Raw genomic sequence first — 27,569 nt, 5'->3', positions numbered from 1 at the left:
AAAGAGCAGTTCTTGTAGTAAACGGTAAAGTCTTTGACAAAGTTCTCACAAGTAGTTTGTACGAAAAAGAATCTTATGTTGGGTCACAAGCTGATGAGGCCTCAAGTTGGGGAAAGTTCCATGAACTTTCACTGCGAGAGGCAAGTTCTCTCAATCGGTTTGGCACAGTACCTTCATATGAAGAAAAGATGCAGCTGAAGACGTTGGTTTCTGGCAGTTCCTACAGATCTCACTGTTCCTGAGTCTCAGTCGTGGGGACAAGAGGGAGGACGTCCGACTCCTGCACTGCATGTGGACTGGTCAAACAAGCTAGCAAAGTGGAAGAACTCTGGTTCAAGTAGCTGGCTTCAGGCACAAAAGCTGGTGTCCTCCTTCCTGTTAAATCCTAACCAGCTCCGAGAATGTTATCCAGGTGGCTCATGAGTTGATTGGTCCCACCAACTCAAAGGAAGAAGTTGTCCTTGAAGGGGCTTCTCTGTCGAGATTAACTTGGCGATTCGGACCTGCAGCAGGGCTTCACCGGGCGAACCAATGGTCCAGGAGTTGCAGCAGCTGTCCTCTTCCAGCTCATCTTCGGTTCTTTCGTTCCAGTGGTCAACTCTGCTTTCCAGTCCAAGAGACTCACCTTTTAAACAGTTTTCTCAGTTTCATTCCAGCCTAGCTGTCACTCACCCAGCACGGATGGCTGTCCTTGCCGGACAATCAGCCAGCCAATCATGCCAGAGTGCATTTTTGCGTCTCCTCTGAGACCAAGCACTGAGTGTTTCGGGCACCTTCCTCACTTCCTGCCCACCCCAGACACTCGGGAGCCTGAGGCGGTCTTCAGTCCTGAAGCCTGCCAAAGGCGTACAAAAAAAGGGACCAAACCTGGTTTGGCGCGCAGAGACACTCCAGAAGGACCTTTCCAAAAAGAAACGGCGAAAAAAGACCAGGACCTGTTTAAACAAAGTGGCTTAAGGAGCCATCTTGAAAAACATGGCTCCCGTGATTTTTAGCTACCGGTGTTCGCGAATAATCATGGTAGTTTGTTGTAAAACCACTGCCACCAGCCGTTTTGACAGGAAAGGGTAGCATTTGACTGCTACATGAGTTTCTAGACATAGGGGATACTAGGTGACCCCTCCAGCACTCTAGTGTAAGCTAGTGTGTGCTGGGTCTAGGAATTTAAAAAGACTAAAGTCAATTTAACCTTACATTCTCTGGGAAACAGTAGTTTATCCCAGAGAAGGTATTTAAACCTTGGGACAGCCTAAAAAGCTTACCTGTGTCACTGCACTGAGGGTGCTGTGTAACACACATGAAAGGATTATGCCTATGGAGTTGTCTAAAACTCCATAATCAAAGAACACACGAGAAAAACGCACATCAAAATACATGCGTGGGAAAGGCTCACACTCCCTCGTAAAAAAATAGTCCTCAAAATCCAGCAAAGTTGCTGGGGGTCTCTAAGGTTAAGATAATTATCACATTCCCATTCCCCCCTTTACCCCCCCCATCCCCCCCGAGGCGACACCAGCGTTGTCCTCTGTCCATTCCTGTTATGGGCCGGTTGTAGGGGTTCATTGGAGATCCAACAGTTTTAGGTGTTGGGGGCACCACCCTACCCGATAGTCCTTGGGGAAAGCCAAGATTTCTCCTCAGTCCTTTGCAAAGTTGCGCACGTTGCTCATTCGAGGGCTATAATTTCCCATATTTTCTGCAGCCAGTCCTGCATCATGGGCACCTCCTTAGCTTTTCCACCGCTGCGCTATTGTCATAGCCACAAGCATTAGAACTACCTTCGCTTTTTCCCTGGAACGAGTTTCTCCCCCTCCAATTCCTAATAAAATCTGTTCCAGCGGTATGTTTCCCACTGGCCTGTAAGTCTGGTCCTGAGCCCTATGAACCTCCCACCAGAATGGCTCGATTTTTGGGCATTTCCACCAGATATTTTCTGCCATGCCCTCCATCCCACAGCCCCTCCAGCAGTCCCCTGGGGTTCCTGGGTAAATCTTGTGAAGATTGGCTGGTGTATCGTGCCAGCCGAGTAAGATCTTGTACCATGTTTCTTGCAGCTGAGAGGCTCTTGCAAGTTTGCGGATCTTCCTCCATAGTCTCTCCCATTCCTCCCTAATTTCCATCCCCAAGGCCCGCTTCCATCTCCACATATACGGCCATTGTTGCCTGGCGTTGTCTAGTATCCTATATAAGTTGGATATTGGCCCCTTGGACCTGTTGTTGGATATTAGGAATTTTTCAAACTGTGTTGTGTCCCTGATCACTGCGACCTGGACTCCAGGATTCAGTACCCAATGCCTTATTTGCGCATAGCTCAGCCTTTACCCTTCCTTCACCGCAAATTCCCTTTTACAATCCTCAAACAAGAGTATTCCCTCTCCTCGGAACATATCACCCATTTTCTTACCATCTAGCCACTGTTTAAATGGCCCTTTTTCTAGCCTAGATGTAAAGTCCCTGTTATTGCATATGGGTGTGAAAGTTGACGGGAAGGTTATCCCCTTGGTTACCACTAGTTTATTCCAATTGTCTGCTACCAGTTTGGTTATTGTGCTCTCGTATAGATGGTTTGCCCTGTGTTTTGGTAGCCACAGGACCTCTGCCAGCCTGCGATGCGCCATGGTGCTATCCATTTTAACCCATTGTTTATCTTGCGTGCTCTCCCCTTCCTGAAGCCATTCTCTGATCACCCTTAACTGCATAGCCACGTAATACTGTTGGCAGTTCGTTAGTGCCAGCCCTCCCTCCCGTCTGGGTGCCATCAGTATGTGTCTACTAATTCTTGCTCTTTTCTTCCCATAAGAACTCATTAGTTAGGGCCTTTAGCTCCCTATAGAAGCTTGTTGGTACCACCTGGGTAATCGCCTGAAATAGATACAGTAATCGTCACCATTTTGACTGCAGCCAGTCGTCCCAGCCACAAGACTCGGAGATTCCTCAGCCTGTGGAAGTCCCTCTTGATATCCTTCATTAATGGGGGGATTGTTGGCTGCATGCCAACCCGCTAGGGTTGCTGTGATTCTCGCTCCCAGATACCTAATCCCCCCCCCTCCCTAGGCTCCACACAAATGGGGTGGCTGCCCCAGTTTGTTGCGGTCCTCTGCCTTTAGAGTTAGATTTAGAATTTTGGATTTGCTGATGTTAATTTTCAGACCTGAGACCTCCCTGAACTCCGCTAGTAAGGTTCTGCCTGTCTGGATAGTCTATTGGTGTTGTCAGGGCCGGCAACATGCCATTGGCGAACGCTGCCACCTTTTGGTCCCCACCCCCCCACCCCGAATGGAATGCCCCGTATCCCGCCTGCTTGCCTTATGGCCTGTAAGAGGCTCCAGGTAAATTGCATAGAGCATTGGGGACAGTGGGCATCCTTGTTTCGTGCCCCTACTCAGCCTAAAGGGTCTTGACATTGCACCGTTAACTGACAACTCTCGTTGACGGTGTCTGGTAGTTGGCCTGAACCATTGTCGGAAACTCCCCTCCCAGGCCCATTTCCTGCATTACCCGGAACAGAAAGCTAGGAGGACCGCGGAAGTGTCTGTCCTTTGTGCCTTTTCCACCAGATGGGCCACCCTCCTGATGTTGTCCGCTGTCTCTCTGCCTCTTATAAAACCCGCCTGATCCGTGTGGATCAGGTTCGGGAGGAGGATCTCTAACCTGTTTGCCAGAATCTTCGTATAAATCTTAGCATCAACGTTTATCAGTGCTATAGGCCTGTAAAATGTTCTCTCCTCTGTTTTTTTTGTAGGCTTAAGAATAAGGGTAAGTCTAGCCTCATCCATGGATCGGGTTATTCTGCCTGTGGACCTGAAAGTATTAAAGAGAAATGTGAGGTGCGGAATTAGTGCTGTAGCAAACGTTTTATTAAAAGCTGCAGTGTAGCCATCTGGGCCTGGGGCCTTGTTTGGCGGCAGGTTACAGATTACCCTCCTCACTTTTTCCTCTCTGATCTCCCGGTTAAGGGTATCCCTTGCCTCCCTTTCAATTGTTTTTATCTGCACCTTTTCCAGAAACTCCACCTGTAGGTGGGCCGGAGGGTTCTGTGATGCATACAGGGATTCATAAAGCTCTGGCAATGTTTTCTGAATGTCCCCCGACCGCATGACCTGCTCCCCTGTACCCATTTTCCGGGCTGTGATCATGTTCTTTGACTTCGCCCCCCTCAATAGTCGTGCTAGAAGGGTATCCGCCTTATTTGCCTTGGCGTAATACTTTTGGGGGACAGAGCAGTCCCCCTTCAGCTTTCTTTGTCCAGAGGACTTCCAGTTGCCCTAGAGCCCTTCTGTACTCCCTCATAGAGGCCCTAGTTAGGGCTGTTCCAGCCTTCTGTCTCACCGCCTCCACCTCCGTCTCCAGCTCCTTCAGCTCCTTTTCCCTCTGTGCCCTTGTTGCTATCAACTCCCCCCTGAGCGTGGCCTTGCGGGCGTCCCATTTTGTCTTCTCTCATGTCCCAATCTTATTATCCGCAAAGAAGCTCTTTATCTTCCCTTCCATTTCCTCTCTGATGACTGGGTCTCTGAGTAGGAATTTTGGTTATTCCCATCCCCACACCCCTCTTTCCTTTCGCCCTAAATCCATTTGGATGGATACAATCTTGTCTGCTATCCCAATGGGGCCCGTTTTCACTTTCCGAATCCTACCCATCATACCCGCGGAGACCCACACACATTCGATCCTTTGTGACCCATGGACTCCCGATAGGAAAGTGTAGCCTTCTTCATCCCCCTTCAACTCCCACCATACATCCCGTAGCCCAGCCCTCCCGATCCTATCCCTTAGTTCTGCTGACATCACTGCGCCCGCACCCCTATCAGGGCCCCCCGATCTTTCCCGCTCACAATCCCAAGCTATACTGAGGTCCCATCAGGATTATTTGGCCCATGCTTTTTCTTCCAAAGTCCCCATTACGCGCCTCAAACTGCTCCTGGCCGGAATTTGGTGAGTACACTACTGCCATAGTATAGGGGAGGTCCTGGTGCGTCCCCCCTGACAATAATAAACCTTCCCTCCGTGTACCATATGGTTTCGATGACTCTAGTCCACTGTGTTTTTGATGGCTAGGGCCACTCCCCCCCCCCCCCCCCCCCCCTTACCGGAGGCATGCAATATTTGGTCAAATCCCAGCAGCTTTAACCGACCTTGGTCCTTGTGCATGAGGTGTGTTTCCTGAAGCCCAAGGACGTTCGGCCCCTCTGTTTTCGTGAATTGTTCTAGATTTTTCCTCTCAAGGGGGGTTATTAAGCCCCCTTACGTTGTTACCCACTTGAATGGTTATCGGTCCTGACTTGCCCCTGGCCTACTATTGATCCCCGGTCTCTCCCTTCTTCATGCAGTTCCTCTGTGCCTCTTCTTCCCTGTCCCTCCTCTTTGCTCTCCCCTCGTGTCACCCCTGACCCCTACCCAACCAGTTGCTCCCCTTCCCACCCCCCCGGTCCTCGACTCTCTCCCTCCCTACTGGGCCTCATCGCCCTTTCTGACCCCCAAGATAGCCCCCCCAACTGCCCTATTTTCTCTCCCTTTCGTTCACCACCCCTTTATATAGTGCCTGTTCAGGGCTCCCCCCTACCCGATGCTCCCCTCCCCTCCCCTCTGTTTGATTTATCTCCTCTTTCCCTATGTGGCGGGCCGCGTAGCGTTGCCCTTCTTTTTTTTTTTCTCCGACCGTGGACCACTCCCAGGGTTTCAGTCTCATTCTGTTTGTTCCCTCTCGTGCCCTCCTGGGCCTTTCCTCCCTTTGTTCCTGGTCTAGGTCGATGTGCAGCAGGTCTGCGCCTTCCTGTAGGGTGGTTATGCGTCTTTGCATCCTCCCGCCCCTTTCCCCCCATCCCCTGCCCACTCAAATAGGAGCCTGAAGGGAAATGTCCATTTTGTATTTTATCCCCTTATCCTTGAGTGCTGTTAAAACAGGGCCCATCTGTCGCCGTTTAGTCAGCGTGCTGCTAGACAGGTCCTGGTAGAGTTCCACTCGTTGGTCCCGATACTTTTTTGGTTCCTGTTGTCTTGCTGCCATCAACACTGCTTCTTTTTGTGCATATCTTGTGAAGGCTGTGAGCACATCCCTTGGCCTGGCCTTTGCATATCTGTTGAGGTGTCCCACTCTGTGGACTCTGTTCAGTTCCACCCTACTCGGGTGTGCTTCTCGTATATCTGCGAAGATGCCTTGAATGGTTCTTTTCAGATCCTTATTTTGTACCGTTTCCGGTAGCAGTTTCAGTCTTGTATTCACCCTCACACATATTCTCCATTGGAAGTTTCGGGTTGCAACGTCCAGGTTCTCAATGGCCTCACTGTTCACTTTCATGTCTTCTTACACTTTCTGCAAGCCCCTCTCCAGGATGTCCGTTCTCTCTCCCAGCTGGCTCAGTTCTTGTTTGACCTCACCAAGGCCGCATTGAGGTCTTTGGTAGCAGCTGGAATTGATCCTGGAATGTTTTGGCCAGGTTAGACTGCAGGGATAGCATTTCACTGTGAAAGTACTGGCACAATAACTGTGCTGTTGGGGCTGCCTCCTCTGGTGTTTTACTGCCTGACGCTCCCTCCTGACTATCTGAGCTCTTCAGCTGGTTCCCAGGCCGTCCACATCGTTGGTAGCGTTCCAGGCGTGCCTCCTTGCATTGGGCGCTCCTCTGTTAACTTTGCCTTTGTTTTTGTTTGATATATTGGAAGTATTGGAATGCCTGAGATGCCCCTCTTAGAGTGGGTGTAGCTTATTGGTGCTCTCCCGGTCTTCTGCGAAGTCCTACGACTATTGCACCTCTGGGAGGGTCACTCGGTTGCTCCTTCCTTCCTACTCGGGCCCTCCAAATGGCCCCCTTTTTCCTGCACCCTTTTTGTTGTTTGCTTCTTGCCCCAGTTGAGTTCCGCGACTGCGCCTTTCCCTCTGCTTTCTTCAGTCAAATTCAGAACTGCGGCTTTACGCGGCGTCTTTCTGGCTTCGCGTGACAGCTTATCGCTCAGTCCCTTCCCCGCATCCACTTCACCTCTGCTGGGGTCTTGCACGGTGGTGGTCTATCTTCTGAGGCACGTTCCACCTCTCCCTCTTCTTGCCAGGTGGTATTGGGGTGGTCTCCCACCTGGTCAGATCACAGGGGGGGCTGTCCCCGCCTCGAGTGTCTTCCCATGCCTGTGTTGCTGGGGCCACCTCGGCCATGGTCTCAGGCCTCTCTGCCTAGTTTCTCCGTGCTGGGGTTTGTGATGGGGTGTGACCCACCCTTGGGGGGGAGTGGGTCCTCCCCGTTGGTAGTGTAGCCGATAAGGGGTTCCAGCACTTCCTTTTGAAATTCGCTCTGTGCCTTAAAGGTTACTTAACCTGCAGTCTCACCTCACCGGTCCCATGATGTGTGCCACTCCTGGCGTGCAGTCTGCTGGGGGTCCGGGTGGTGCCCCGTATGCTTTTGGGGTTGGGGCTGCCTCTCCCCACCCACTGGGGTTCCCTTCTCTCCTCGCCCTTCTCCCCCCACCCCCTGGGTTTCCAGGGGCTGCTGCGAGCGATGCACCCGGGTCCCCGTGCTGCTTCTCCTCACCTGGGCCTTCGTCTCTCCTCTCCTCTCTGCTGTCTGTCGGTGCGGGTCCTGGTACCAAGGTGCGGGTCCTGGTACCAAGGTGCCAGTTCACCGCCTCCCGCTCTACTTCTTATGCTGCCAACTGGGGTGCTCTCCTTGCCTCGCCTGATACTCGGTGGTCCCAGGGGCCAGAGATCTGGTGTTGCAGTAGGTGATGCGCCCAGGTGCCTGCGCTGCTACTCTTCCCCTGGGTCCTCTTATCGCCTCTACGCTGTCTGTCCGTGCGGGCCCTGGCGGCGAGACACCGACTCCTCGCCTCCCGCTCCGCCTTGCCACCCCTTGTGCGTAACTGCTGCGGCGGACCCTTTCTGTTCTCCGGGTCCCTCCGTTTGCCACCATGCTTCTGCTGTCAGCCAATGCCTTGTCCTCCCGCTGCTCTGCTCGCTTCTGTTCCCGGGGGGTGAGGTCTTGCTCGCCGCACTCCCCCTTACCGGCGGTGAGTTGATGCGCACTCTCTGGCTGTGATTTCAGAGTCTTTACCCGGGGGTGGGTTGGAGCGCACTCTCGCAGGCTGCGAGTTCGGAGTCCTTGGAGCCTTAATACAGGGGCCCCCGTCGTCTCTCCATTGTCCATGCTCCGGGTATCTTCTCTGCTGTCCTCCCGCTTCTTATCGGAGTAAGAGCAGCCGCTTCGGGGTGGTGGCACCGACTGAAGTTGCAGGAAGATTACGGGAGCTCCGCCGGCGCGTCTAACTGGTGTCGGCGGCCATCTTGGAAATCGAGACTTTTTTTTATTTTTAACTCCTGAGTGAATGGGCTCTTTTTCTCCCTCGCTAATGTGGTTTTACCTGATTTGGATTTTGATTTCCCTGTTTTTGGAGCCTGATAAACTCCATAGGCATCTCCTTTTCGTATTATGATGGCACACAGCACCTTTAGTGCAGTGTCACTGAAATCCTTTGGATTTCCCTTGAGATTTATATAACTTCTTGGGGGGGGGGGGGACTACAATTCCCTAGAATAGTAAAGTGAAATTGACTTTACTTACCTTTTCTCTTTGTAGGTCCAGCCCACACCATATTATGTGGAGTGCTGGGGGGGTGCTTAGTAGCCCTTATCCTACTTTCCCATGTAACATTATTTTGTTACTCAATACTTTAAATGGCTGGTGGCAGTGGTTTAATTTTTCCTACCATTGTGCTTTTCTACCGCAGGCTGAGCCCTCAGCTGCAGTATAGCACCCATGGGTGACCATTTTGTCAAAATGGCCCATGTCGTCTTTTATTGCCATTTTCTGTTTGTGAGGTCTATCTTGGATTTTACTTTGTTGAGACAGGTTTGAGCCCTTTGTCCCGCCCTTGGAGGGCTTGAGCCCCGAAGCCTGCCCCTGACTCAAGTGTCTGGAATGAGAGGAAGTGAGGGAGGGTCCCGAAACTCCACTGTCCTTTGTCTCTAGGTGTGCCTGAACGAAACTAGTCCGGATTGGCCAGCTAGCTCTTCTGAAAGACGGCCACCCTGCCGCGATTGACAGCCTAGGCTGCGAATAAATGGGAAACTTGCATAAAAGGTGAGAGTTTTGGGACTAGGGACTGAGTCCACCACTGGAAGAAACATCCGAAGCAGAAATTGTGAAGACAAGCCTGTTGCAACCTCGAAGTACCGGTGAAGCCCTGCTGCTGTGCTGAAATTCCTTTTTCTAATCGACAGGCTCCGGAAGGGATGACTTCTTCCCTTTGGTTAGTGGGACCAACTAACCCCGAGACCAACTCCACTTTGGCGCAATCCCTGACTTGCTGTGCTTCTCCGTTGCTGCAAAAGCCCAATGCCAGTGGTTAAAAAAAAAAAACCTCCCAAGTCATTCTCCTGGGAAATCTTAACTTGGGCCTTGATGACCCTAAGGACCCACACGCCAAATCCCTCAAAGCCCTATGCACCCTGGGCTTTGCACACTGCACCTCAGGACCTACCCACACCAAACGGCGCACACTTGATTGGATCTGCCACCATAACTGCTCCATCCTAATCACAGCCAACGTCCCCATCCCTTGATCTGAGCATCACTACATTCAATTCAACCTTAACACTAAGAAAGAGCCCCTCAAGCCTATCGCCCCATGTCCGGCAGCGCTTGCAAGAAGCTCACGACAACTGACAGTTGAAAACTTAGCACCGTTCCTCCTTACCCCTGCTCTGCAGGCCCCACTCTCCAAAAACCCGGAGACCGTGGTTAACGTCTTCAGAGGTCATCACTCAAGCAGTCAATGCTATTGCCCCACTCGCTCTCAAAAAAGCTAAAAAAGCCAAACATTCCAATTCTTGGTTTTCTCAAGAGCTACTTGATCAACGCTCCCAGAAAAGGCGCTCGCTCTCAGCCAGGAAAAACAACCTGTCTGACTCTACCAGAAAAGCCTTCAAGGCCATTTCCACATCCTATAAAGCCAACATTACCATAGCCAAAGCCGCATCCTACAATTCTAGGATCCAGGACTCAAAATCAAGCTCCAAAGAAATCTTCGCCATCTTCAGGGAGCTGGAGAGACCCGCCTCTCCCTCCCCTCCCCCTTCCCTCCCCCTTCACTCCTGAAGGATGAAAGATGGTGCAACAGCCTTCAAAAGGCCATGCTAGACAAATTGACATGCTCCTAAACAAAATCCGTGGACATCAAAATGCCCTCAACCGCCACATCTCCAACCCACACAGCAGAATGCCCCCTAATACTAATACTGAGTCCTCCACTCTTTTACTTTAAGGACATGACTGAGGTAAGGACATGACTGAGGTAGAAGTAATCTCCCTCCTCAAATCTATTTAACCCTCTAACTGCAAGGGGGACGCATGACCTGCCCAACTCATCAAAGACTCTGCCCACATCCTAGCATCCTTCCTAACCGCCTTCATCAATTCATCTTTCCAGGCTGGCCACGTTCCAACTGGACTCAAGGAAGCATGGGTCGCCCGCTTCTAAAAAAAAAATCTTCCTTCGATCCATCAGTCCCAGGGGTTTATCGGCCCATTACCACTGTCCCCTTCCTACTTAAAATCCTAGACAAAGCAGCCTACATGCAAGTCCAAAAATTCCTGGAAGACAACTGGCTTCTTGGCCTGCGGCAATCGGGATTCCGCCCACGTCATGGAACAGAAACAGCTCTTGGATCATAAGAACCAAATGGACGATCTAAGGGACACAGGTAAACCTGCACTCCTCCTGCTCCTCGATTTATCCGCTGCCTTTGACCTAGTGGATCATAACACACTGTCACCACTTGGGTAAATGCGGCCAATTTCTCCCCCAAAGCCTGCAATTGGATTACCTCCTTTCTCAAAGAAAGGGCCATGAGAGGCTTTTCCAATTCAGCCTCTGCCAGCCCTAGCCACATTAAATGCAGGGTGCCGCAAGGCTCCTGCATTGCGCCCACTCTACAACCTCTTCAGGAGGCCCCTATTCAGCATTCTTGACTCCCTTCTCACATCGTACACCAACTATGCGGAAGATACGCAGGTTCTTATCCCACTCACGGGAGACTGCGAGGCAGACGCTAGAACACTCACTACCATTTACTCCACTATCCAGTCGTGGATGGCAGACAACTGGCTCTGCCTCAATAGTGAAAAAACAGAACTTCTGCTCATTGGGTCACCCACTACCCTCAGCAACCTCGGTGAACAGTACCTATCCTTCACTATTGACAACATTCCCATCAAGGTCTCTAATAATGTTAAGACATTGGGAGTCTACCTGGACTCCAACCTCACCATGGACAGGCAGGTTAACGCCATTGCGTCCTCATCTGCTTATTACTCCAAAGTCATCAACGCATCCAGACCTTACCGTTCACGCCAGAACTGCCTCACAATTGTCAGGGAAATCATTGTTTCTAGGCTTCATTATTGCAATGCCCTTCTCCTAGGGACTTCGTGCAAAAATGTAACCAAACTCCAGCTCGCCCAAAATAACGCCCTTAGGGCAGCCACAGGAACCTCCAGGAAAGATCACATATCGGAAGTCAGAAGGCAGGCCCACTGGCTCCCCGTCAAAGAAAGGATTGTGTTCAAAACCTTGGCCATCACGCACAAGTGCCTCCATGAGCTCTCTCCTCCATACCTTGCTCAGCGAATCACAAAGCACACCGCCACCAGACGACTCAGGAAATGCTACTCTAACATGATAGTCGCCCCCAAAACCCAAAAAGCCAGCACGGGAGACTCGCTTCCCTACCCTTGCAGCTACCCACTGGAATGCTCTGTTAAGACGGATTTCTGAACTCTGTCCTGGCGGCGCAGAAGTTCAGAAGGCCAACCTAATTACTTGGAACAGGGTAACCTCTGGACAAGCCAGACCAATCAGGGTAGCGATCGCGGCGGTCAAGACTAGGTCTCAAGAGGCGTGAGGGTGACTGAAAGCCCGCAATTAGCACACAAAGCAAGGACATTTACAAACTACTCCAAACAGGTGTTATATTAAAAATATATACACATTTATTCCAAGGCCTTTAAAACAATGACCGTAGCGAGAAATCACAATACAACTCTAGTAAACCAACACATACCATACCAATACAATATATATACAAATACAAACAAGTCTCAAACGTTAGATGCACGAAATGTGTAGTCCACCTAAAAGGGAAGGAAAACAGGCAGTGCGAAATAATGCTTAGACCCAGTCCGCCTTCAGAGGCACCTAACTAAAAGGAAGTCCGAGCCCTACGAAGAGTGGAGCCTTGTGCTCAAAAGTACCTGCACACGCTGGTGCCAACGGGCAAAAGGGGAGTCTCTTCAAGGGAAATCAGGCAGTTCAGTTTAGTGCACAAATGAAGAACAGTGTTCCGCGACTCAAGCGCAGCCTCCACTGTGGGCAGAAGCAGAGCGCGAGTACGGAAAGGCGTGCTGTTTTGACACAGCGGGGAAAAGCTATGGGCTCCTGCAGGAGGGTGACCAGTTCCTAGCTATGCTACTCACAGGTCCCTGATGCAAGCAGACCCAGGCTTCTCTGCGTCAGTTTCAGTCGCTGGCAGGTTCAGAAGAGCAGGGGACGTCTCGTCGTGTTGAGTCTGCAGCGGCAGAGTTGAGTAAAAGACGTCCCAAATGAAGGAACCCACACAGTTTGTTACCACAGCAGGGCAACGGAGCGGCCGTGTGTATCTGAGCCATATGTACACTACTCACTTCAGACCTGGGAACGCCAAGTGTACGAAGCGTGTGAGAGTGACAAGGACTCGAAATACTACAGAACCTGGCGGCGGTTACAGAGCAAGACTCCTGTGTAGGCTGGTCAGTCTGCTGGATGGCCCAGAGACGCTTCCAAAGGCTTACTAGCAGGAGATGGTGAAGATGCCGAGAATAGCTGTTCCCGCTATTCCAAGGGTCGAAGTACCAGTACAGGCCTTCTGGTTCGATCAAAGGTGAAAAGGGTTTCACAAGGCGACAGCAGTGCAGAGGAGCAGTACTTCGGCGGGTCACCAGCGATTTCTCGTTTCAGCCTCGTGGTTGCAGGATACTTGGCTCCTGTATTCCTTCGTTTGTGAGAACTCAGGAGATCGACATCGTAGTGGTGTTTCCAGCCCCCTCTTATCCACGGTTCCCTTCGCGCCAAAACGGAGGGGACCCAATGGGGGATCCGCTCATCAACACTCACACCATTCGTGGACCTATCACGGACCATGGTGGTCCCAGGCATTCACACCACCCTAGACTCTCTGGCACCCAGGATGTGTATTGGGATCAGACATCCCAGCCCACATCCTGGAGGCACACACCAGGCATGTAGAAGCCCGCAAAAGCATCCGTGTTTCGCGGGAAAGTACATGCCCAAATAAGGAAGGCCCTGGGTCGGCTCGACCTGGGGAAGGTGAAGGGAGCAAGACGGTCAGCGGACAGGACAAAGGAGCCTCGTGGTCTGGCCCTTTTGGGAGCCAGGCCACCATTTTGGGCTAAGCGCGAGAAACGCGCTTAAAACGCCAAAAGGAGCTCAAAACACAAACGATCGCTGCCACCATTCCCGTCCGTGAATCACTTGCACCGATCAGTTACAATCCTAAAAGAGTTTCTAGGGCCTGTAGAAGGCTAGATACCCAAGAGAGCAGTAACTAGCTTACAGTGCCCTCTGGTGTCATGTTGCACGAAAGCCGCAACATGATAAAAGAAACTACGGAAAACAGCGTTTCCCGGTACTGACTGTCTTAAGGGCATGTCAGTTTCCCCGTAAGAATGGTGGCGAAAGCCCAGAGGAGTGCGGCAGAAGGCTGCACTTCTCTGGCAAAGTCGAGAACAAGGTGAAAAACAACAGCAAAAAGTTTAGGGGTTGCCACATGGAAGGAAAATTACCTACAATTACGAAATCTTTCCTAACATGCTCTACCGTTTCACTTAAGAATGATAGATTCGCACTTTGCCTTCCGGAAAGCCATCAAAACCAAACTCTTTATCTAGGTGCCCACTTTCTTTATGCAAACCGTATACCTAACCACTGTCTACTTGCTTCGGATTGCTACCTTTTGCTTTTCTTCTGTTTCGCACACTATCTCTGCCTTCTGTAGCTAAGACTTTTGTTCACCTAAATCAAAATTGCCTACATATTCTTGTAACAGCTCCTCGATGCCCACGGGCTGCAAGTGCGCTTAACAAATGCAAATAAATAGGGTCCATAACGGAGTGCAACTTCTGCCACGAAACGAATCTGGCCAAAAGCTCCAGGAGCCTCCCAAGGACACTCCAGAAGCAGGAAATATTGATCCAAAGTACACTCGTGTCCAGGACATAGGGAGCAAGGAAAGTCCAACCGGAGAGATCTGTTTTGCATCAGTGCTGTTTGCGAAGCGCTGAAACTACAAAGTGCCGCTGAATCGAAGAGAGCCCGTAGCTGCCGAGTACTGCCGCAGGAGCCCTCAAGACATCCTCCCTCTTCTCCCGATGACTGAGGCTCGGGAACCAGGTCTTTTCCTCTAACCAGAGTTACTATTTGGGCTTGGGTTACTTACCGTCTCGCCTTAAAGTCGTGCTGTCTCACTTTGTTTTATTATTTATAATGCGCGCCAGACCCAAGGGTAACAGGGTGCAACAGTTACAAGACAGTGCAAAGCTTATCCTGCTTAACTTTGAGTTAATTTCAACTTCCTTTGCACGGGCATAACAGCTTGTGTGCCTTCAGTGATTTTTCTCTGAATTATCTGACTTTGAAAGACTTTTATCCAAGAAGTGCATCAGAACTATTGACTTTGTCCAAATGATTTTGGCTCTCCTGGCTCCCTAAAAGCATCTTTCGGAATCCTTTGACTTTAGCATTGCTTGTGCATCATGGATTGAAATGTGTTCAACACTTTTTCTGCTGGGAAAGGCTTATCTAGATTTCATTGGAGGAATCAAATTGTCCTCACATTAGTAAATGTTCTAACCTTTCTATTTTTCCTTAACCTTTCCTTTCTGAAACGCAGAGAATCGGTCTTAGTCTGTGAGGCCTAGGGTATGCATCTTTTGTATCATTTAAACAGGTCCAAGATTTTTATCTTATGCGGACACCGTTGTTCCATGTAGTCACTTTGGAGATATTCGAGAGTGGTGCCCCAGTCCTGTTTGAATTTCTGATGTTACCGCTGTATATTGTATGTTAAAAATTCCATTGTTATATGGGACCAGACTCTTGTCCAATCTATCGCCGTTGGGTTGGGTGGGGTGGGGCCTCTTTGTTTCCATTTCTGGGCTATTTCCAACCAGGCTCCTATCAAGAGACCCATAAAGTTGTGCTTTTGCGTTTTGTTAATGTCTATCTTTCGGGTCCCATAACCCACACATCCATACTTCTCCTTGGTTCCCCAGATCTGATGTTCTATATTAATGCAATACTATCCTTGCTGTTGTAGTCACTTCAGGGTGTAGCAGAAAGGTATTGGCATCTCCAAAGAGTATTCACCAGCTCTGATTTTGAAAAGTAATTCCAATGTTTGCTTGACTGTTACCAACCATTGCCTTTTTAAAGACTGCTTTACTAAAGCTGATAAATTACTAGAACTAAAACCTTGTAAGTGTTACTTGTGTTGACTTATTTCATCGGTACAGCTCGCATTTACCCCTTTTGAGATGGGCCTGGCTGCTCAATCACACTACCAACTTGTGTAGTACAGACCTATACCAAAAGGTGGGTTACCTAATGTTACGATGAATTCTCATTGCTGTGCTAATTCCCATCTACTTTAGAGACCCCCCCGGCTTGTTTGCTGGAGTTTAGGACTTCTAATTTTTACACTGTAGTGAGTCAGACCTTTTTCCTCACTCTCGTATTTTTATTTGATTTGAACGCTGTGTTTCTTTTGGTTTTGGAGTCTGACAAACCCCATGGGCATCATCTTTTTGTATTGTGACACACGTGAGCACCTTCAGTGCAGTGTCGGAGAAATCCTTTGGATTTCTCATAAGGACTAAATTGACTTTTCTCTTTGTAGATCCAGCACACTCCATTTTATGTGGAGTGCTGGAGGGGTTACTTAGTATCCGCTTTGTCTACTTTCTCATGTAACATTTTTATGATACTGTTGGCCAAGATTGTATGCAGTACCCTGGGGGGTGGGGGTGTTCATACAGTACTTACCTGTTTGAGAAACTTGTTAAGCATTGTTTTCTCCCTCTAACCTTTTCCTTTTGACACCAAACTCAATATTGCTCTAAATGTGCCAGTGATATAATGTCCACAGTGTCCTAATTTAAGTCACCTCAGGGTGTAGGAAGTGTCAGTGTGCCATCCCCAATGGGTCTCTACTGATTTACTGAAACTGAGTGTGTATTTGTGAAGTATATTTTAATTGTTTTTGATCCCTTCTAAAGGCTTATTCAGACTGTTAAATGAATAAATAAGTGTTTATTCAAGGAACCGTGAGTATATGTTTTATTTGGATACTTGTCACTGTGAAACTATGTTGCAACCCTACAGCTCACATTGACCCCTCTTGAGATGAGCCTGGCTGCTCAGTCACTCTACCAACTTGTGTAGCACCAACCTATACCAAAGGTTGGGTTACCTATTGCCAAGAGGAGAAGGCTGGTGTAGTCTCCCACAGGGTTACTACATAGAATCTTGCCGAATACCAATCCGTAAGTCTTGTGTAGTCTGTGTGTCAATATCGTGTCTTAACTTCTTGGGCTTGGCATAATTTTTCGGCTGTAGTCTTCCTGAGTTTCACTTCCTTGGAGGCGAAGAGATGAGGCCTATCACTCCAAGTCACCACCGTGCCAACCCAATGTATGATCTGGGCAGCACAGGGGCCACCCGGAGAGCTTGGTCTCTCGGGAAGAAGAAAAAAAACACCAGGGGGAATACCTTGTAGACTCATGAATTCCTGATCCTAGATGCTGGTACGTGGATCAAGGATGTGGTGTTGAGAAGAGATGCAGTGAACGAACAATTGATGCAGTCTCCGAATCATCGATGAGCCAAGGGATTCAAACATAAACCGATACCAATGTGTGAAATGCTACCTCCAGGTCGTAATTGGAATTGAGGTAAGAGCGGGGAGAGGAAACTGACGGGCATGACAGGGGCACACCAGCAGAGAGGAATGCCAATGTGTGCTGAGACAGGGAACCAAAATAGCATGACAGCCAAGGAGAGACCGCTAAGCAGGGGGCAGAGCTCCGGCGCTGCACGGCTCGAAAGAACTACAGCTGAAATTAGCACAAGGAAAGACGAAAGAGAGCAACCTGACAGAAGCGAGCGTTAGAAAACAAGAGTAACGCAACAAACTAACATTTGCAACGCAGTGCTTACCTGTTCGTGTCGGTTTAAATGCCTGACCACTGCTTCCAGATTGTGTGCAATGTTTTTGTTATGCAAGGCCATCTTGGTAGGGGCCGCATGTCTCCAGCGTTACCATAGGGATGTGGACGGCAACTATCTCCAAGAACACAGAGAATAACACAGGGACATTAGTGTGACTGCACCAATTCTTACCTAACACAGTACCAATAGTATAATGAACTAATCAGTTTCCCAATAATGGGCTACAAGGGTGGTAAAGCAGAAGGCTTTACTTGCCTCCAAAGTCAGGAGAGGAGTCTAAACAATGCAAAAAAAGGGTGCCCCTCAATCTATGGGAGGAAAGCAGCAAAAAATAAACTTGTTTAACATCCCAGTAACACTCAGTTGTTTTTCAGTTTAGAGTTACTATGCAATGCATTGTGGATATGCACATTTTCCCAGAAATATGCTTTTTGCTCCAGAAAATGGCTGCTGGGTGGCGCTGTGGCATGTCCAGCCTGATGGCTGAAATGTGCAATTCTGATCTCACATTTCATGTGGTATGGCTTTTACATGAATTCTTTAACCCATAGTAACATTGTTGGTGTTGGCTGATTCTAATGTATAAAACATTTATGAATTATCCTAGTTTTACTGGTAATGACATTTTTGTTTTTTCAGGATGTAGACTCTTACATACATCGTTCTGGACGTACAGGCCGAGCTGGACGTGAAGGGGTTTGTATCTGCTTTTATCAAAGGAAAGAAGAGTCCCAATTAAGATATGTAGAACAGAAAGCAGTAAGTATGTTTTGTTATGGAAATGTAGTTTATAATGCATGCTGTTTCACTTCCTTTTTTGGACTTTGTAAAGCACAATTAAGATGCTTAAACTTTGGTAATACAATGGAATTTCATTTATTATTGTAATAATCGCCCATATTCTTCATGCTGCTAATAGTTTTGGCCCAATGTTCTGCTGCCAACCATTAAACCACCCACCATTCTTCCAAACAGGTGATCTAATTTTGTTCCTATTCGTACTGAGGCAAACCTGCTGGGTGCCAATCGCAAATGAGCGCAAGGCCCATGGCTAGAGTGTTTGTTTGCCATGTGTTAGGGTGATATATCATTTGTACTTGTATACAAGATATATTTATTTTTTAATTTTTTTTTTTTATTACTTGTGTTTAATCAAAGGAAATGATTTTTACAAGGATGAGTCAACGCAGAGCTCACCACGTATACTGCTACTATCTTGCAAGTAAGGTAGTTCGTGCAATCATTAACAGAGTCTTCGAAGTTGATTGCGTTTAAGTTGTACTGTTGAGGTCCACAGGGTCTAGGTCTGTGACTTGTCATCTTTAGCCGCCCGATATTTCTTGCATAGTCGGGAGGGCCGAGATGTGATCCGCTGGATAAGCATGCTCTTTAGCATTTATTTTTGTAAAGGCCACTTCCAAGAGTTTGGAGGTAGCTACAGCCCAGCGTGTTTTTTCACCCGAGATGAGGTGGCACCACCATATGTCTTCTTCCACCAGAACAGAGTTGCCCCATAGGGGTTCCAAGTAAGCCAGGCGTTCAGCTTTGAGAATGTGACAGTTTAGTAGGAGATGACGAATTGACTCCGTAGCACCCTCAACCTGACACAACCTGCACGTGGTTACCGCGGCCTGGTTTCTTAGTCTCATGATTTCTCTTGTATGGAGCAGGTTCAGTCTTGCTCTTAGGAAGAAAGTTCGTAGCTTTTTGTTTGGAAATTTTTCACAGTAGGCCAGAGGCGATTTGAGCCTGTTGTATGTCGGTGGCAGGTGATTTAAAAATTTGATCGCTCTGGCTTGCTCACCTGTAGAGATCCAGTCTTGGTTTTTCAATTTTTGTGACACTCTGTGGGTTGTTTTTCAGGTCCTCTGTAGAGCAAGCCCCTTCATGTAGATTTTTTTCTTGACAGGAGATCCACTTCTTGATCTCCGGGCATTTTGTCGATTCCAGCTCCTTATTGATAATATTGAAAATTGGGAGTCCGTTTTGAATGAGTCTTTCTGAAGATAGCCAGAGAGGCGACGGCGACCGTTGCTTCCAGCGAGAGTAATCCCAACTCTCTTCTGATAGCTGCGATAGGAATAGATTTCGGGAGACCCAAAGTTGTTTTCCAAATGTAGCCCTCTAGCTTAGGCCAAATTGAGCTGAGCATGTTGATCGTGGCCTCCATACCATATGAGAGTGCCGGGACTACTTTCCTCTTATAGAAGTTGATTGTGGGATTCCAGGAAAATTTGCCTAACTTGCGATCGATCATCTTCATTTGCGAGGTTAGATTTTTCGCTTTCTCCCAAAGATGCAGTTGCATTTTAGTTTCCCTGGATGACCCATCGATGTAAGTTCCCAAGTATTTAAAATGGGGAACAACTTCAATACGGCAATTGTTCACTGACCAAGAATACGGTGTTTTTTTTAATCTTGGATTCTTGGCAAAGATCATAATTTTTGTCTTAGCGTGGTTTATCGCGAGGTTGTTGACGGCCATGTAGACTGCCAAGTTGTCGAGTTGGCGTTGAAGGCCTATTTGCGTCTGGTCCAAGAGGATCATGTCGTCAGCGTAGCGTAGAGGATCCGGGACAGCGCTGTACTGCCCAGCTTTGGCGGATTCTTGGAAGTCTCCCAGAAAAGCTACGAAGAGTGCAGGCTCCAACGGGCAGCCCTGTTTCACTCCTCTTTCTGCAGGAATTTCGTTTGTAAGAGAGCCTTGTTTGTTCAAGCGGACACGTAGAGTGGTCTTAGAATGGTGAGCTATGATCGGTTGAAGGATATCATCTGGGCAGCTCCATCCCTGTAGCTTTTTCCATAGACGCGTTCTGCCGACTCTGTCGAAAGCCTGTGACAGGTCTATAAAGGCTACGTAGGTAGTTGGTGCCCCCGCTTTATCGTGGCCTTAAGAATGCTGAGAATGAGGATGTTCACTCCCGTCCCGCCGTTCTTCTTGAAGCCCGTCTGGAATCGGTCTTCACATGGTGCGGTTTTGGCCCAGCGCCGAAAGTGGTCGAGAAGAAGCGTAGCAAACAGTTTGCCCATGATATCTAGTAGGGCTATCGGCCTATAGTTGGCAGGATCTTCTCTGCTTCCCTTTTTGAAGATCGGGATCACAACGGCTTCCGTCCCATGACAATGGTATCAGTCTGGTTGCTCTGCAATGCGCGAACAGGAGACTGATGAAATCTGTCCACTCAGCAGTATGTTTTTTTAAGTCCGTATTCGTAAGCCCATCAGGTCCCGGAGCTCTCGATGTTTTGAGCTTTTGAATACAGTCAAAGATGTCAGCTTTTTTCGAGACATCAACCCATGGGCTTTGGTTCGGGTCTGGGGTTGCAGTTGTAGGTGGAGTAGCGAAGAGCTTAGTGAAGAAATCAACCCAGGTGGCTGCCGGAACGGCATTGATCATGTTGGCTCGTGTGTCGCCTTGCGAGGTGTTGATCAGAGCCCAGAGGGCAGCAGATTTTTTCGACGCCAGCGTTCTCATCATGTTTTCTGCGTCGATTTGGTATAATGTGGCCCTCCGTAGTCTTATCCATGATTTATAGCTTTTCTTTTGCCCACATTTCCCAGCCCAGAATGGTGTTCTCGGCTTTGGCAGTACGCTTCATTTTTCTCAGATCCTTCTTCTTTTCTGCTATGACTTTGTCATAGGAGTGGTTGAAGGTACCGTTAGGCTTCTGACCCTTCTTCTGGCTAGACTTGTATTTAGTTAGAAGGGGGATGTAGTTGGGTCTCTGGAGTAGGTCGTCCGGTGTAATATCGTCCTCACTGGTGATATATTGTCGAGTCATCGCTCTGACGCTGGCAGCCGTCAGGCGAAGGCGCGTATGCTGGGGATTTGCTTCCACTGACAATGTATAGGAGGGGTTTTCTTGAGAAATGGAGGACCAGTTAAGGGTGAGCATGTTATGGTCACTAGGGAACGTTTTGATCACCTCTAAGCTTTCGATCTCTGTGGACATAAGTTCGGAAATAAAGATATAGTCCAACGTAGCTGTTGAAGAACCTCTTTCCCAGGTTGGAATTTGCGGGAGCCAGTATTTGATCCATGCCGCGTTATGTATGTTCCTGACCGACATCAGTTTCATCCAGGCCTCTCCTCTCATTTCCGTTGATACAGCAGCTGCTGGTTTCGGCAAAGCTCCTTTTGGATGGGGACAATTGGCGTTCAAGTCTCCACAAATTATGAAATGGTCAATTTTCCACTCGATAACAATTGTCGATAGGTTCAACCATGGATTGGCAGAAGGCTGTAGGCGACGTCCTTTGCGGGTTCCAGTATACAGTTACGATTGCCAAGTTGGTCACCGACCATTGGTTTGATGGTTCCATAAGGTGTCCATTCGATGACAGATGCCAGTAGCCCGTAGGATCTCACAATGGTACTGACCATCCTTAAATTGTGGCCTGGTTTCACGGCGATGAGTAGGCCTGCCGAGGGGCGCCCTAGAAGGCCCCTAAGGCAGTCTCAATCTCAAATCCATCCATGGATGGTTTCTCTAGGAGCCACGTCTCTTGCAGACATAGAATATCAAAGCGGCCCAAGTCCTCACTGTTGGGATCCGTTAAGTGGGCATGCCCTCTGGTGTTCCATGAGGCTAGTGACAACGACTTTTTGAGAGATGGAGGTCTGGCTCCGTTAGATGATTGCTATTTACTCCTGCTCGTGGAAAGGGCTCCTTTTAGCCAGTGCCATGGGCCAGTTGAAGACGGGTCTTTGTTGAGATTAACCGGAGCACCCAGATATCAGGTAGCTGGCAGTTGATTCATGCTATTTGTGTAGCTGTTAAGTCTTCTTCGTGGGTGGGAGTTGTCTCGTTTCCTTTCGCTTCTTTGCTGCCTGTAGTGTCTTGAGGTAGAGTGGACCGACGGGCTATACCTGGATCTATTAGGAGGACCTCGCGGTAAAAAGACCTCTGGTTCGTCAGCCGAGTATTTGCGACGATCGTTCGTGTCTGGTCTCCTCTTGTGGGACTGCGACTCAGTTTGGCTCGGTATTCTTCGTACTTCCTCACAACGTGCCCTTCCCCTGTCAGGACTCACCCTGAAATGGGCTTTTAGCTCCGCTCTGCGAGTGTATTGGTGATCTGGTGAAGTTCGTTTATCTTTTGTTATAGTGCATGAGTGATCGCCCTCAGTGCCTTTATTTGTTGATGAAGCTGAGCTTTTTATCTCCGATAGGAGAAAACCGGCTGATTTTAGTTAGGATTCAGCTCTCCGAGTTAGGTGTTGGATTGCGTCTGGTTTAATGTGCAGATATGCTTTCGCCTTATCTTTATGATAAGGTTTGATTAGTTCAAAGTCATCTGTTCTCAAGGTCTTTAGCTCAGAGGTGGATGCTGTAATTTGTAGCACCGTTCTTCGATTGAGCACCATATATTTATCTCTATTTGAGATCTGTTCAATTTTGAATATTCAAGTGTTTTCCCCAATTCTGCCAGGAGCTTTTATTTTTCCTGGAGCTCGGGAGAGTGGCAGATATTGTGCCAGCCGGTTTCCATGGGCAGATTCAATTGGAGAAGTAGTTTGTCGTTTGGGTGCTAGTGAAGATCTTGTTGGCGACGAAGAATCATCGTCCAGTGTGGGTTGCTGATGTGAGAGCCCTTCTCCTTTTCGAGTTTTTGCGAGATGTTGAGGTGCTGGCTTCTCCGGAGAAGTTATGTTCAGCCGTGGTTCTGTGTTTGCGCTATCCTGCCTGTGCCTCAGATCCGTGTGGCTGACTCGGTCCAAAATCTGAGGAGCGTTGGTATCGAGGCTAGGATCGTTTGTGATTTTGGGGGAAAGGGTTAGATCTATCGGGTGGGCAGCAGACATGGACGCTGGGGCTGAAGTGGCAGTGTCCTTCCTTGAGGTAGTTTTCAGTGTGGACGGAGTGTCGTCTGCATTGCAGTAATGTCTATTTGAAGGATTTGGTCGCTCTTTTTCAGCTAGTTTAAGAGCTTTTTTCTCTGGCTCCGATTTTTGCGAATGGCCAGCGTTATTGGCGATCGTGGTAGTGCTCTTCGTACATGGTCTATTTAAGGTTGGTACAAGATTCATTTTGTTCTGGAAAATGGGAGCGAGCTCCTCGTTCCCTTTTGCACTCGCCGTCTGTGTTGATTTGGATTCTTGCCGCCACGGGGTCTGGGCTTGTGGCAGCCGTACCATAAGCTGGCTCGAGATTGGATCTGAATGTGTGTTTCTGCAATATCGTATTTCAAGTCGATGGCCGTGATGAAACCTTCCAGATATGACAGCTTCGATTGAATAATTGCCAAAGTTGCTGTGTTAATGTATAATAATGTTAATATAATATATATTTATTATATCTGCACCAGAATCACTTTAAATACTTTGGACGGTACCGGTAGAAAACCTATGAATACTAGATAATCACTTCAAAGGGCACTTTCACTTTTGTGGTCGTTCACGGTTACGTTTGTAGCAACGTTAGTAAGGGAAAAGACAAGGTTATCATATCCGTTATTGCGCACTCATATGGTTTTCAAAAGGTTATATGGTAATGCATTTACTCTGCAAACACATATAGAAAAAGTCACTTAAAAGTGGTTAGTGCAACATGAGCTTAGTTCAGGGTGCTAGCAACCTTTTGTTTGCCTGGCAAGTCCTGTAAGTCAAAAAACACAACCATAGCAAGAGGCAGTTGGGAGAGGACTTGAAGACTTGACAAACAGCAAATAGTGAAGAGTTCCTGTAGATTTCTTCCAGTGTTTAGTTATTGAAGGAACAATTTATCAAATAAGAAAGACTTAAAAATTGACTCAAGGGGACACCAGCAGCGGCTTGGGTAAGAGAGGTTGCCCTGGACACCTCTACATGCACTACAACGCTCTGGAGCGGCTTCTTGGAATCAGGTAAGCAATACCCTTTTCCCCACGGTAACTTGGTTTCAATAAAGTGTTTGTGTTTGCTTCCCCGCTATGTGGCATCTCTGGACCCACCTACAGATTCCTTGGTCTGGTTACGAAAGGCAGGACAATGAACAGTGTCTCTCAGCAGCAGTCTTGAGGGGGGACCTGTAGCACGACTTCCAGCAACTTCTTGGTTCACATTGCGGTTTTAGCGCTGTTTCAGCAGCACCAACAAAGGACACGGATAACCCCCAGACAATGTTCTCAGCTTCCTGCGGTCCCACACTCTGGTGAGGGCGTCTGGGCAAGTTGGATTGGATCTCTGGAGGGTCCTTACGGGTTCAGGAAAGACTTGGACGGATTCGGCCTATCCACGATGATGCACTCGAAATGGGGCAGCAGGTCTGTTATTGGGGTTCCGCAGCTCTGGAAGCTCCTAGGACCTTGGGAGATGGCTTGTTAAAAAGTTTGTCTTGGGACTGGTTGTTCCCACCAGCCAAAGGGAAGGAGTTTCCTCTTCGGAGCTTCTCTGATGCATAGAAAACGGGGTCGGGACAGCAGTGGTCGCTTCACGGTCTCGCAAAGGGTGTGCAGGCTACTTCTGTTTCCTGTGGTGGACTTGCTCTACACTCCAGAAGCATCGCCTTTTTTCAATAATTCCAGCACACTCCTCTGCAATCTCTTTCAGCATTTTAATGAAAGGGGTGTTTGGCTGTCCAATCAGGACAGCCAGACCCCCCTGTGGGAGCTGGACCTGTTCAGGCACTCTGGCAGATAATTGGACGTGGGGTGGGGGGTAATCTAGGCAGGGATACCTGCTGGCTCCCACTGTTAGGGAGATTTCTCATTCTATGGCTAATGTCCCTCACCTAGTGAGTCCCCCAGCAGCTTTGCTGGATTTCTGGAGTTTATTTTTTCCACTTGGTAAGAGTGTGCCTCTTTTTCCCACTCTTACCTGTGTTTTGTTATGTGCATTTCTACTTGTTGTGTGATCTTAGGCTCTGGAGCACACCACTCCATGAGCCCAACTTGGTGTTACACAGCACCTTTCAGTGCAGTAACACAGGGTTGTCTCTAAGACTTCCCAATGACTCCTTTTTTCTAGGGCTGACTACTGTCCCCCCAAAACAGATAAAGTTGCCATTAACTTTACATAGTCACTCTAAACTATAGACCCAGTAGAACTCATCTTACATGGAGTACTGGAAAGGGTTAAGTCCTACCCCTTTTTGTCTGTGCCTCTCTGAGCTTTGTTTTGCTCTTTTAACATTTAGACTTGGCTGTTCGTAGTGGTATCTACCCTAAATTTCTACCGCGATTATACTATATAAACGTGGTATTGTTTTAGGCTATTATATTAGACTCTAACATAAACCCGCTTGACCAAATACTCTTTCTTTTGGCTCAGGTCAGGTTTATTCGCCATTTCTTTTTGTTAAAGTCCTTCTTGTGTTTTACTTTGAACGGCAAACTAGGTTTGCCTTCCTTGTTCACCGTCTTTTGGCGGGCTTCTGCCAAGAAGCCCTCCTCTGGGCGCCAGGGTGTCTAGGTGGGCTGAATGTGAGGGAGGGGTTTAATCACCCCCTGCACATGGTACGCTAGGAAACCCAAGTCGCACTTTGCTGTGATTGGCTGAGGTGGTTGTCCGGGCGGGACAACCCCCTGCTGCATGATTGACAGCCAGGCTGGGTGAATGGGGGATTTTCGCATAAAAGGCAGGACTCTTGGGCTAGAAGTCAGTCGCCACTGGAACTACAAAGAACCGAAGAGAAGCGGAGAAGAAGACTGCTGCTGCAAATACCCCATCCCGATGAAGCCCTTCTGCAGTCCTGAGCGATCTACCCTTCAAAGACCAGAGAAGATCCAGTCCGGAGTCTTCTTTCCTTGAGCCTGGTGGGGTCAACCAGCTCATCTTCCACAGCCAGAGGATCCTCTTCATGGTCGAAATCACTGCACACTGCTGTAGTGGTCCGGATAACCACCTGAAAAGCCTCTCCTGTTTTAAAGGGGTGCACCTTTTATTCACCGTCGCTGTTGCTGGCCTCATCCCCGAGTAGTGCAGACCCCTCCAGACGTCCTCCATCTAGTCTCCACGACCGAAGCTCCAGGAACTGTGGGTCTGCAGGAAACTGCCAGGAACAACTGCCGTAGCACCAGCTTCATTGAATAAGGTACTGTCCTGCTTTGAGGAACTAGGGTGAATCCCTTTTCTCCTCATCCAAGGCTTGCCCTTGTCTTCCTTCCCTCTTATAACTTTTGCTTCCTCTGTTGACAATATCCAAGTACTCCTGGCAATGTTGAATCTTGAACTGTCTGACTGTGTGATCCTCGACAACAGGAACCCGGTTCCACTTGACACTGGCTCTGGCCTATTGACTTTTGTATTTCTGTCAGCGAGTGTTCTCTGATTCTGTTTACCTTGACAAAAGTATTGCTTATGATTTTTGCCCCCAACTCTTTGGCTAACCCAGGTGCTAAGTGTGTTTTGCCCCGGTAACATTTCTTGTCACAGATACGCTTAACTTTAATAAGACCGAACTGTCAAAAAGTGATTGCATATGTATTCCCAGTAACGTCTTTTGGTTCACAACACCGGTCCGTCAAAACATAAGGTACTTACCTTGAGTTGTTCTACACCAAGAGAATTGGTTGTGTAGTGTTTTTTTGTGTGATTTTTAATTTAATAGAAGTGAAGAGTTTTACCAACAGACGGTTTAGAAATAAACATACTTTTACTTTTCAACCAAAAACCTTGAGTCCGTGTTTGCTTGAGTCACAGTAATTGTGGTCCTTTGTGTAATTTGTACTACTGCTCATTTGCTCTTGATATAAGTCTGGCTGCTCCGCTACTGCTACCACTTTAACAGTGTAGTACAGGCTTGTACCAAAGGTGAACTTGTATTACCACTTGTAGTCTTAATTGTGTCTAGTGGTCCCTAAGGGCTCTGCACAGGATTCTGCCCAACACCCGCCAAAGGCAAAACACACACAGACCTACCTCTCCAGAATGGTAGAATGGCTAACGAAGAACAACCACGCTTGTAATGGTGAAAAAAAAAGGGAATCCCCAAGTTGGTATTTGGGTGCCCCTATTGTGCACTACCGAGATAATGGGCATAGCCTGCCATATAAAAAAATACACAATAGTTTGTAGAAGACTGCCACTGCTCGCAGCCATAACTAGGTGATTGTCTATGTGACTAAAAAGTCACAAGAGCAAAGAGAAGGGGGAATACTAAGTATCCCTTTGGCACACCACTGAAGGTGCTGTGTGCCAATCGCTCGGACTATAGAGTTTTAGGAGAGATACTAAGTATCTCTGTATCCTTAAGAACTGTATTTACTTGAGGATATGGAAAAATAATCTTGTAGGACCCTGTGTTCCCAGTGTTAGGGAGAAGTTTCATTTCTTTGCTAATTCCCTTCAACCTTAGAGACCCCCAGCTCTTTTGCTGGACTTGGGAC

At 48.3% G+C, this 27,569-nt stretch overlaps 1 protein-coding gene across 4 annotated transcripts in view; it reads left to right on the top strand.

Moving 5' to 3' along the window:
* DDX21 (DExD-box helicase 21) overlaps window positions 1-27,569 on the top strand; it is a 790,459-nt gene that overhangs the window by 410,291 nt on the left and 352,599 nt on the right. For all 4 annotated transcript variants that reach the window (XM_069610614.1, XM_069610615.1, XM_069610617.1 and 1 more), the window contains one exon: window positions 17,902-18,021. In XM_069610614.1, the coding sequence (XP_069466715.1) occupies window positions 17,902-18,021 (120 nt within the window). The remainder of the gene's footprint in view (window positions 1-17,901; window positions 18,022-27,569) is intronic.

Source organism: Ambystoma mexicanum, chromosome 8, assembly GCF_040938575.1.
Source record: "Ambystoma mexicanum isolate Mex_15411 chromosome 8, UKY_AmexF1_1, whole genome shotgun sequence".
NCBI classification, from domain to species: Eukaryota; Metazoa; Chordata; class Amphibia; order Caudata; family Ambystomatidae; genus Ambystoma; species Ambystoma mexicanum.
This window is presented reverse-complemented; position numbering and strand designations above follow the sequence as displayed.